The sequence below is a fragment of the Drosophila grimshawi genome, unplaced genomic scaffold (assembly GCF_018153295.1).
Source record: "Drosophila grimshawi isolate 15287-2541.00 unplaced genomic scaffold, ASM1815329v1 contig_44, whole genome shotgun sequence".
Taxonomy (NCBI): Eukaryota; Metazoa; Arthropoda; class Insecta; order Diptera; family Drosophilidae; genus Drosophila; species Drosophila grimshawi.
In genome coordinates, this window is record NW_025063240.1 from 18,478,270 (window position 1) to 18,488,765 (window position 10,496).

The 10,496-nt window shown below is 42.5% G+C and overlaps 3 protein-coding genes across 4 annotated transcripts; 1 reads left to right on the forward strand and 2 right to left on the reverse strand.

The window, feature by feature from the left end:
* Positions 1–1,496: 1,496 nt before the first annotated feature.
* Positions 1,497–7,495, reverse strand: LOC6556897 (RNA polymerase II-associated protein 1). Of its 2 annotated transcripts, XM_032741357.2 has the most exons (15): positions 7,321–7,494; positions 6,969–7,261; positions 6,676–6,907; positions 6,209–6,617; positions 5,666–6,148; positions 5,436–5,602; positions 5,203–5,372; positions 5,059–5,144; positions 3,938–4,172; positions 3,712–3,869; positions 3,102–3,639; positions 2,903–3,041; positions 2,429–2,841; positions 2,136–2,362; positions 1,497–2,050 (listed from the first exon to the last, which is right to left on the reverse strand). In XM_032741357.2, the coding sequence occupies exons 1-14, from the start codon at positions 7,445–7,447 to the stop codon at positions 2,189–2,191; spliced, it is 3,624 nt and encodes a 1,207-aa protein (XP_032597248.1). In that variant the 5' UTR covers positions 7,448–7,494; the 3' UTR covers positions 1,497–2,050; positions 2,136–2,188. The 2 variants fall into 2 exon arrangements, with proteins under 2 accessions (XP_032597248.1, XP_032597244.1); XM_032741353.2 differs by lacking the exons at positions 1,497–2,050; positions 2,136–2,362; positions 2,429–2,841; ... (2 more) ...; positions 3,712–3,869; positions 3,938–4,172 and having other exon boundaries at positions 5,055–5,144; positions 5,203–5,369; positions 7,321–7,495.
* Positions 4,299–5,246, forward strand: LOC6556949 (general odorant-binding protein 69a). The gene is made up of 5 exons (XM_001983720.2): positions 4,299–4,430; positions 4,500–4,578; positions 4,632–4,720; positions 4,777–4,879; positions 4,945–5,246. The coding sequence occupies exons 1-5, from the start codon at positions 4,359–4,361 to the stop codon at positions 5,043–5,045; spliced, it is 444 nt and encodes a 147-aa protein (XP_001983756.2). The 5' UTR covers positions 4,299–4,358; the 3' UTR covers positions 5,046–5,246.
* A 432-nt stretch (positions 7,496–7,927) lies between the features above and the next one.
* LOC6556751 (SET and MYND domain-containing protein 4) lies at positions 7,928–10,237 on the reverse strand. Its single transcript, XM_001983718.2, has 4 exons — positions 9,564–10,237; positions 9,161–9,506; positions 8,344–9,102; positions 7,928–8,286 (listed from the first exon to the last, which is right to left on the reverse strand). Exons 1-4 carry the CDS (start codon positions 10,135–10,137, stop codon positions 7,977–7,979), a joined length of 1,989 nt encoding a protein of 662 aa, XP_001983754.1. The 5' UTR covers positions 10,138–10,237; the 3' UTR covers positions 7,928–7,976.
* Positions 10,238–10,496: the final 259 nt, after the last annotated feature.

Below are 10,496 nucleotides of genomic sequence, written 5' to 3' on the forward strand. Positions count from 1 at the left end.
AATATGTCTCTGAGTTCATTCTCTCATGTGTGTGTGTGTGTGTGTGTGTACTCTGTGTGTGTGTGTTTCTGTTTCTGTTTGTTTATGGTGCCGGTTTTAAAGGCGCCGCATCCGTTGCAGACGACTTTGTCTGCGGCTCTGTGTGCCACAACAATGATACGTTTTTTTGTGTCGTTGTCCTTTTTCCTGTGCTAATGGGGTGGTTAGTTTTTATACCCCTGGCAACAAGGGATTCGCTGCAACGTATCTTGGACGAATGTAAATAGCAACTCAAATACATAAGGCTAAATATACACATAAATATGTATGAATGAAATTCGAATTTTCAACACATTTAAAAAAATATTCCTTAAAGGGTTTTTTTTTAGCATTTGGTTTTGTTCTGCTGTGCCATAAGCATTTAATTTAAATTTTAAATTATGAAGTGTGTTTTAGTTGGACTACTCATTGCCGATAAGGCTAACACCATTTCATTAACTGATACGATCTTTTATTACAAATAATTATGCAATAAAAAATATCTTTACATTATTGGCATTTTGTACTCAAACTATGAAGTGGCCTAAAGTTTGCTCATTACACAGACAACGCAATCTGCTCGCGCAGATTTATTATTTATACTTATATAATATATCTACATATCTGCTGTACTCACATTTATTCTACGAAGTCATAACAAACTAACAGCTTAACTTAAAACAAAGCCGCAAGTTCGAGGGAATGTGATAAAAATAAACGTCCTGCTGATTATTTAATCAAGCGCAATGCAAGTTGCAAGTGACGTAAGCATGTGTGTATTATTAAATAAAAGTTATCAGTATTTCATAAGACCTTAAGCTATGTCCAAGGTTCTGCAACGCAAATCCGCAAATGAACATAAAATGTAAATGAATTGAAAATTTTTAAAATTATGATTACTCACACTTCGCAGCCTTCTCATCCTTCATCAGCTGTTACTGCAAATTTTTTACTTTTTAAGCACATCCACATAAAATTTCTAATAAATCACATACATATGCAGATAGATTGCTGAGCACAAGAAACAACTTGTGCTCGAGCCCCCTTTTATAAAGACACTGTGCATGTCAAACACGAAGAGATATGCGAATTCATCCATCATATCAGAAAAAAAAAAAGAAGAGAAATCCGGGCATGCCTTCATAAATTTAGGTAATATCATTTTCAAAGCTCCTGAGGTCGTTTTGCAATTCACCGAATCACACACAGAAACACATATGCGAACATCCTTCCTTCATACGGATTTGAGTGAAAGTGTTTGTTGGGTGTGTGTGTGTGTGTGTGTGTGTGCATTACACCCACTTGCATATGAAAGGAACACACGCTCATGTGTCAATGGAAGCGAGGTCGAGTTGACGTCAATTTTATAAAATGATAATTAAATGTTAATGGCCTTGGGCACAGCTTAAACACGTATTTATTTTTGGATACCTTCGAGGAACATTTTCAACAATATGTGCTTTACTTCCAACCAACAATTAACGTAAATCATTTAATGCACATATTACTCAAACACTACATGCCACTCCACAGATCTTTTGACTTCGCATTTGACTGTGAGTCGTTGGGTAAGTGGGTCGCTGGGTTGGTGGGTCTGTGGGTGAGCACACATTCCAAATACAAACGTATGACATATAATTTAATTAGCTGGTGGCCTTTGAATTGCGTTCATTATAATTACATATATATTTTTATCAGTAGTCGTTGTTCATGTACGCCAGTTGGCGTTTGTCAATAAGTCAAGTGATGTTAATTAATTGAGGGTGATACTGGATATTGTCTGCGGCAGGCAACCTGCTACAAACAGTTAACAGTTGAGGCGCAACCAATTAAAACTGACATCAATGTGTATATGTATATACAGATATATACAAACATATATCTCCACGTACAACTCGGCTCTTAAACAATAATGCATTAATTCCACTCAAGCATGTAATTGAATATGAACCCAAGGCCCTGGACTGCATAAAACATTAAGTGCGTGTTTATAATCCATGTTATCTCTGTTGTAGCATGCCCTTGGCCTTTCCTGGGAGAGTAAGCCAGCCACGTTTTGCCAGGCAAAAGAAATATTAATTACATAATTAAATATGTTGTATTATTATGTAACTTACTGGCTATATCACGGCAACAAAGTTAGCCCCAGGAGACGTTTCTTAAAGTTACATTAAAATAATTTGGTTTTTTGTACTGCTTGCGAGTTGTTGAAATGATGCCTGGCAATTGTATAGGCAATGCTGCCAGGACGCACCAGCTGTCGCTGCAGTGCATCTCCATAGAGTTTAACCAGCGACGGCTCATCCTCAATCGGTTGTAGATAGGCGTCCAAGCCACCAATCAACTGTAATATATAAATGAAATTTACATGGTGATAAACACAATATAATCATCAGATTATGGCGCATACCAATTTCTCGTCACAGTTTAAAAAGCGCACTGCCTGCACGTGCTCAGACCAGATGCGACGACGCCACTTATTATCATATTTCTGAGCCAGTGGGAGCAGCACAAGTGAGCTGAACAGCTCATCTCCATAGCTGGCTGCCTCGAAGTGATTCACAAACAGATAGTAGAGCGGCTCAAAGTTGGCCTTATCCTCGAACGTGGCCTCAAAGTCGAAATTGTACGTTAAATTCTGCGTGTAGAAATCGAGCAGTTGAGCATGGAGCAGTTTATGTAGCTCTGGCTCCAGAAACTGACTATCGGGACCCATAAAAGCAATCATCAGATACATTAACTTTTCAATTGGGCTAACAATTTGTAGTCCCTGCTGCTCCAGCTGCTGCACAAAGGTGAATGTCATGCGCACCACTTGATTCTCTGTGGAAGGACTTTGCTTTAAACCTAATACAAAAACAGCAACTCTCTTAATACGACTTACCTGAATATATTACCGCAGGCGTTTGCTGCACATTTTGCAAATAGCTGTTGAGTATAACGCGTAGCTCAAAGTAAGGCCAATCTGCCATAAGAACTGGCGCCTGAGTGTAACAAAGTGTCAAGGTGGGATCCTTGTTGTCCTGCAAATTAATTAATTAAGTTTTTAGTACAGCATTTACAAATAATAAACTTTTACTTACGGCTATAAAATGGGAGTAGACAATTTCCATGCAGGTTTGTTGCAGCAACTCCAAAGATTTTGCATCCAGATCAACATACTTGCCACTAAATATATGCCGATCGAATATGCTTTTCATTTGCTTGGCCTGTGCGGTGGTCAGACAGCACAGATAATTATAGACGAGTTGCAGCAGCTGGGTGCGTGTCAAATAGGTTTCCAAGCCATCGGTGGTCAGCAGCTGATGAACAAACTTCAGTTCGCTGCGTGCAAAGAAATTACTGGCCAACACTCGATTTAGACGAGTGCTCAACTGCCTGAGGTATTCAGCTAAGGGTTCCAGCACCGCCGGCTGCAGCAGAGCCTTAAACAGTGGCTTCAGATCATTCTCCATTGGTGGTTCGAGCAGTGCCCAGAGATTACTCAATAAATGCACGGGATACGTATCGCTAACGATTAGCTGCGGCCCATAGTCGTTCATCAAGACAGCTCCCACATTTGGGAGCGGTGCATGCACATTGCGCCGGTCCGTAAAGTGGCGCAAAATTATAGAGCTCCGTCTGTGATCAGAGAGGTAGTTATTAAAACCGATTAAGCGATCAAAAGGCCGTCAATCAAATGTGACAACTCACTTCAACTGCTCAACGCATGCAATGAACCCAGCGGAGCATACAAATTCAGGCAAAATCTTGATCAGGCACTGTTGAAAGGATGCGGTGCCCAGATAGCCATGCCGTGAGAACCAATCCACGGCGTAGATTGATGTGCTCAAGAGTGTCAACTGTGTGTACTGCAATCACATATAGAAAGACATGATATAAGAAAAGTATTCAGCGGTATTTGTAGCAATTAACTCACATCCTTCAGGCTTGCAGCACGTGTCGCCTTGTGCAGCCAACTGCAGCAACAGTTATGCAATGGTTCGAGCAATAGTTGCTGCGCCTCCAAATCACATACGCCACACTCGCCGCTTGCCACAATCGCAGAGAGTACGGCAGCTGCGTGCTGGCGTATAAGCGCCGGACCGCCCACATCGAAAACGCAATGAGTATAGTGCCAATCAAGCAGTTGTCGCATTGCAGGCAGGAATTGTCTGTCACAATAAACAATTGTAAATACACAATAATAGCAAATTATTTCCGGTTTTTTTGTTTTTTTTTTTTTTGGTTGCCACCAACAATTTTAGCTATATAAATAGACATCGCTCCAGGCAGCGCTTAGTTCTAAGTAACAGCGTTAATAACTTGTTTAAAGTTGGCATTTCAAACCGTGTCTTACAATGGCATCCAAAATCTGGGGATTCACTTTAACGCTGCTAGTTTTGTGCTTTGTCATAAAGGCACAACAAGCTGTAAGTTTTTTAACATTCGTCTTTGTCTTTTTTATTTTGGTTTCTTGCTAATTCAAAACTTACACACAGCTGGATATACCTGATGTGGTGAAGAAGCAGGTGAAAAAGATGCATGCTCGCTGCATGAGTACAACGGGCCTCTCTGAAGGTATTGCAACGATATTATAAAGAATTTGCTTTAAGTAATTTACACAATTACAGAGTTAATGAACGAGGCGCACAAGGGCAAACTGCCAAGTGATCAGACTTTCAAGTGCTTTCTGCACTGCATGTTTGATATGTTTGGACTTGTACGTAGAGCCCCAAATCTATTATTGTAATTATTTATATAATATTTTCTAAACAGGTAGACCATAATAACGATATGCACTTGGACTCTTTGCTCGAAGTTTTGCCACCGGAAATTCATCCCAATATTAAGAAATTGGCGGATGCATGTGACATGAAAAGTATAGCAATTATAGCTCAACTAATTAACAGCCTACGTTTAACTCTTCATTCTACGCAATTGCAGAGGGTGCTGATGGCTGTGACACTGTCTACCAAGCGGTGCTGTGTTACTTGGAAACGGATGGTGCGTTCATAGCAGACGCGATGAACGATCTTCTCGGCTGAAGGCAAAACTCACTTGAACAATTCCCGATCCGCGATTCCTAGCAGCAGCAGGCAGCGGAGAATGCGCAACGCTTCAATCTGTACCCGTATTATTTTGCCCTATAATTAAAAAATTAATAAGTGTTTATAATTTAACATATTATTCAATCATTCGTACCTTCATATCATCACGATAGAATAAAAAGTATTTCAACCGTTCAATGAATGCTTCATTTGCCAGCTGTTGAGCTATTTCCAAATGCTGACAGATCAACACACGCATCAACTTAAGGCACAGATGCTGAGGATGACCGTAGAATGAAGTCTGTGTCGAGCTGTTGCCAGCTGCTGGTTTAGGGATTACAATTATTATTAGTAATAGTTAGTTAAATTGGTTACTCGACCACTTACTATCCTGCGGTATTTTGCACATAAAGTTAGTCAAAATCACATTCATAAGTTCTCTTTCCTGAGACAATTGTTTAGCAACATTCACATTTGTGCGTGCTATGCGTATAAGCAGCTTCAAACAGGACTCGACTGTGCTGTTCTCAGGACGCACAGAGCTCAATATAAAACTGTAGATAGATAAACGAACATTAAACTCAAGTTTTACATACACAAATAAGCAGCAAACATACTTGATACGTTGCAAGATATTCGATCGGAGCAGGCAATTAATCAGATCGGTTTCGGCCAGCTGAAAGTCATCCATGGACATCTTGCTATCGCTATTTTCCTGATCCTCATCAAAATCAGCGCTGACAGCTTTCGGATTCGTGCGCAACAACTTCATGTAACGCTGCAGAAAGGCAACCGATGTGGCATCGTTGGAATCATCGCCATCTGTGAGCACCTGCAGCGTTGGCTGCCATTGGCAATAGGCATTCTCATGGACATGGTCGAGGAGTACTTCGTCCGTCTCGTTGTAGCAGAGCCGAGCCAATGCTCTGCTTACAACTTCAAGCTGTGCCGGCGCGTTGTCGTCCAGCCCAAAACGCAGCAGAAAGAATATCTTGGAAATGGGCAACGTGAGCACCTGATCGTAGAAGCCCTGATTGTATATACTGAAAATGCCAGCAATCGCTCCAAATGCTGAGATGCGCTGCTGCAACACCGTCGAACTGCAAACAGAGACCTTAATTTAACGAAGTTTTAGCTTGGTTATTGAATGCTTCATTTACCGCGCTAGGCGAAACAGCTCCTGTAGCGTATATCCTGGACGATCGGGCTCCTCGCCATGCAAATACAATTCCCGCTCATCCACGCTTTGTGGCAGCTCCTGCAGCGTATGTGGCAAGAGCACACCCTTCCAATCGAAGCGTGCATTGAACTGATGTCCTGGCTTCAGCTGTGACATCTGGGCGGGTATATCCCTCATCCAGGCCAATTTATGATCCTCAACCAAATTGAAATTCAGCCAGTTGCCCTCATCGCTCTGCTGCAGCAGCTCGTGGGCGGGATTCGAGTCGGACAAAGTTGTTGTTGGGGGTAAAAGTTGAGGCTCGCTGGGATTAGTTGCATTATCCTTTGGCTTGGGCGTAACCTTTTTGCTTTCACGCTTTTTGGTGAGCAGCTCAATCAGAGCGGGATCTGATCATTGAGATAACATTTATTTATAATATAAGCTTTATTTTATGTATATATTTACCCAAGGAGCTTAGCAGATTCTGACGCTCCGCCAGGATGTCTTCTTTCCTCATTTGTTTCAGTATAGACGCATTTTCAGCATGGATTTCCTTCGATAGATTTTCGTCTTGAATCACAACGCTGGTTCCGGATTGCTCCATAGCAATCTTATTATCATCCGTATCCATTTGATTGCAGCTCACATTAGATGCTTTGAATTTTTGCGCAAATATACTTGACTTGTTGGTTTTGTGCTTTAAGGAAGACAATCTTTAATTAAATATTAGTTAATTGGTTGCTTTAACTAAGGCTTACTTCATTTCGCTGCTGATTCCTTGAGATGTGTCCTTGCACTCTTCCATCTGTCCTTTCCACGATTTCACCTACCACATTGTTTATCAGATTCTGATTTATTTTGCTTCCCCGCACATCGCCCAACATATTTTCGTGGATTTCATCGAGCAAAACTTGGTTGTTTCTCAAATTAGCCCCATTTTCAACATTATCAGCATTGGGTATTGCCTTCTTTGCAGTTTCTTTATCAACAATCAAGGAACCTTTAAGTCTATTCTGCTCTCGCTTCTGTGCAAACAATGATTTTGCTGGAGCTTTTGTTTAAGAAAATTGTTTAAAATAATTAATTTTATAGTCAGTTCATTTCACTCACGTTTGTCCATGCGTACAACTGTGGCAGCTGGCTGAAAATTGCGATTTTTCTGACGCTCTGCATTAAATTCGGCTGCCATACGCAGCACATCCTCTTCACTTTCGCCAGGTTTAAGTTTTTTCATCATTTTGGTATTGTTATTTAGACAAACCACAAATCAAATGCCGAACGCCAAAATAGCCGGCAACAAGCACACTGCAATAGAGATGAGCGATAACAACAACGATAACAAGTGACTGACGATCACAGTGTGACCTAATCAAAAGTAACGAGTCGTAGTAGCAGGTACATTAATCACAGGCAATGCTAGATGTGGCATTTACAGATACTATTAAGGAAAACGTAAAAAAAAATATAATAATGATAATAATTATCTATGAACTGTCGCTAGCTTAATATCGTTAACATCGATATATCAAGTACTTGGTTTAAGTAATTAGTCGGCGCATACCATATTTTCAAACGTTTTCCAATACTGCTACTCTCTTTCGCGCTCATGTTTTAAATATGCATTTTAAAAGATTTCCCGTAAACAAAACAATTTTGTGAAAATAATTAATTTATCTATAATATCTTGTACAAAACTTAATTACTGTCCCTCAAGACACATTTTAAATAAAGTATTTATTATAAAAAAACGCACAATACATTAAAGATTACTTTTTGAATGTGGAACCCGTGTTGGCCAAACATTTCAGCAATGCCTGCTGGGCAATTAATGTATCCTTGTGTGGCAGAGCTGCTATCTGGAAGAATGTATCGATGCCCTCCTTGAAGAGATCAATTGCCTCATTCGTCTTTTGGGCTTGCATCGCCTCAGCAGCCTCGCGATAAAGTTCCTCGATTTTAATGAGCTTGGCGACGCTTTCCTTCAACGAGATGTTCTTGCGGCAACGAGGACAACGCACGTCCTTGGCCAAATCCTTGGGGAACTTGAGCAAATTCACACAATTCGCCGAGGTGCACCTGAAGGGAGTTAACTCTGATAAATGTATAGACTTATATATAGAAAATCTGACTTACCAGAATCTGACTTGCTTGTCGATCTTCTGCAAAAGAGGCCAGTTCTCCTGGCAGGTCATACAATTGCAGCTGAAGGCGTAGCGACCACGCAGGGATCGCTGACGCTCCTTCAGATTCATCTTGGAGAAGATGGGCCCGTAATTGACTGCGACAATCTCGTTGGGTCGATGTGGCTTCGTGGCTGCCATTACCAACCTTTTGCCCACATAATAGCCCGCTGTGCTCGGCCAGCATTCGTGATTGAAGTAGGAACCGGTGCCATATAGACCAGCACCCAAATAAATCACCTTGCAGCCTTCGAAGCAATGCTCATCCGTCACCATCGTATGATAGATTTCATGGGCATTGTACTGCAGAACTTGCAGTAATCCGAGCAGGGATGTTGCCACCTGCAACTCGACAGCAGTGGGATTAACGCCTTCGGTCTTGCGATGTCCAAAATATTGAGCCTTCTGCAAAATACGCATAAGGAAACCCGCCATGAGGGATCTCTGCAGATAGTCATCCGGCTGGCGCACATCCTGATGGGAGACCAGATGCTCGAAAAGCAGATTCGACGTTTGCAGACCATCCTCCAGGCTGGCTGCCTGTGTAAAGATTCGCAATGCAATATAACAGAGTATGGACATCCCCGAGCCAATAAACAGATCCATAAACTGGCATTCGAAGCGATGATAAGTCTCGCAAGCCTCTCCCATGCACTGGGCGGAGCAGAAAGCAATCCCCGAGCAATGCAAACAGGCAACAGGTGTGTGCAGCCTAAAGGAACGGTCTTAGTTAGACTATATATAGATATATATTTATCTGCATATCTCACCTCTTGAAGCAATGATGACAATTGGTGCCAAAGAAGTTGGGCAGCAGACAGGCAGCCACAGGATTCTCGCTGAGCACCACATCGCCCGTCTTCAAGCCCTCATTGGCCACCACAAAGCGCCCCTTGTCCTTAGTCTCGACCAGCTTAACCACATTGGCAGCACCGCTCAGCGCTGGATTCTCGCCATGGGCCAATGCCGGCGCCAACGCTTTCTGGGCCGGCTCACGCTTGACCGCTTTGAGTCCTGCAATATCCTTGCGACAGGCTGCAATTATGGCTGTCTCAGCGCCAGCCAGCTTCTCGGCAATCTTCAGCGAGATTTCAGCACGTGCACTCTCCGCCATGACTACAAAAATAAAACCGCTTTTACATGAAGTACATATTTATTAAAATAAGTACTTGCCCGCATATGCCTTGGCCATTTTGCAGTAGTAGTCGACGCTCTGCTTGGACTCCATGCCGAAATTGGTGGCCAGCTTGAGGTCACTCAACGCAGCCTCACCCTCGCCCAGGCCAATGAGGATGGAGGCACGTGTACGATAGGCCAATGCCAGCGATAAACCATTATCCACACTCATGTCCAGCTGCGGAGCAGGTGCTCGCATCACGGCGAGATTGGCATGCATCAGCGCCTGCTTCAGCAACTCTTTGCGATCCTCTTCCAGCTCCGCATTGCTGCTCATCAGCTGGAACTTGTCGGCCTGTGCCCGACGCTGCGACGAGACAAGCACATCCTTCTCCTTGTAGACTGGCTGCACATGCTCCAAGACGCCGAGCACCGGATCACAGATCTCGCGATCACTGAAGATGGACAAGATGCGTGCCGCATTCGATTTAAGTTTGCCGAAATAGTTTTGCAGCCACTTGTCGCCACATGCCTCCTTCACGTCCAGGTAGAACTCGTTGAAGAAACCCTTCTTATCCGATTGAACGGTGCGCGTCGAGCAGATCTGCTGATAACTCGGATCGTATTCCATATTCCTTGCCACTTTAATTATGTAAAATGGAAAAAAATCAAAATGCAATTGGATTTTACGTTTCTTTCGTCACGTCTCGTTTTCCGTTTGGTTGCGCTGAGTATTGGAAACAGCTGGCGGACGGATACCCTCCAAAAATAGCACCCGATTTTTCAGTTCACCGCGTTAAAAATAATTGCGCCGGATTCGATTTGTGAACCGGTCTGCAGTTCATTTCACATCTTGTTTGAATACTTTATTTCAAATTACACCCAGTTCGCCGCTAGAGTGCGCCACAGTGCACGTTAAGCATACGCCTCCTAAATCTTTAGTTAAATAGAAAAGTTCAAAATACGTATACGAATAGTGGTATGCTTTGC

Coding starts and splice junctions, on each gene's coding strand:
- LOC6556949 (XM_001983720.2), top strand. CDS start 4,359: ATGGCATCCAAAATCTGGGGATTCACTTTAACGCTGCTAGTTTTGTGC. Junction 4,431..4,499: donor TCATAAAGGCACAACAAGCT/GTAAGTTTTTTA, acceptor ACTTACACACAG/CTGGATATACCTGATGTGGT. Junction 4,721..4,776: donor TGTTTGATATGTTTGGACTT/GTACGTAGAGCC, acceptor TTTTCTAAACAG/GTAGACCATAATAACGATAT.
- LOC6556897 (XM_032741357.2), bottom strand. CDS start 7,447: ATGATGAAAAAACTTAAACCTGGCGAAAGTGAAGAGGATGTGCTGCGT. Junction 5,603..5,665: donor AATATCTTGCAACGTATCAA/GTATGTTTGCTG, acceptor ATCTATCTACAG/TTTTATATTGAGCTCTGTGC. Junction 5,145..5,202: donor TCTATCGTGATGATATGAAG/GTACGAATGATT, acceptor TTTTAATTATAG/GGCAAAATAATACGGGTACA.
- LOC6556751 (XM_001983718.2), bottom strand. CDS start 10,137: ATGGAATACGATCCGAGTTATCAGCAGATCTGCTCGACGCGCACCGTT. Junction 9,507..9,563: donor AATGGCCAAGGCATATGCGG/GCAAGTACTTAT, acceptor TTATTTTTGTAG/TCATGGCGGAGAGTGCACGT. Junction 9,103..9,160: donor TGTCATCATTGCTTCAAGAG/GTGAGATATGCA, acceptor CCGTTCCTTTAG/GCTGCACACACCTGTTGCCT.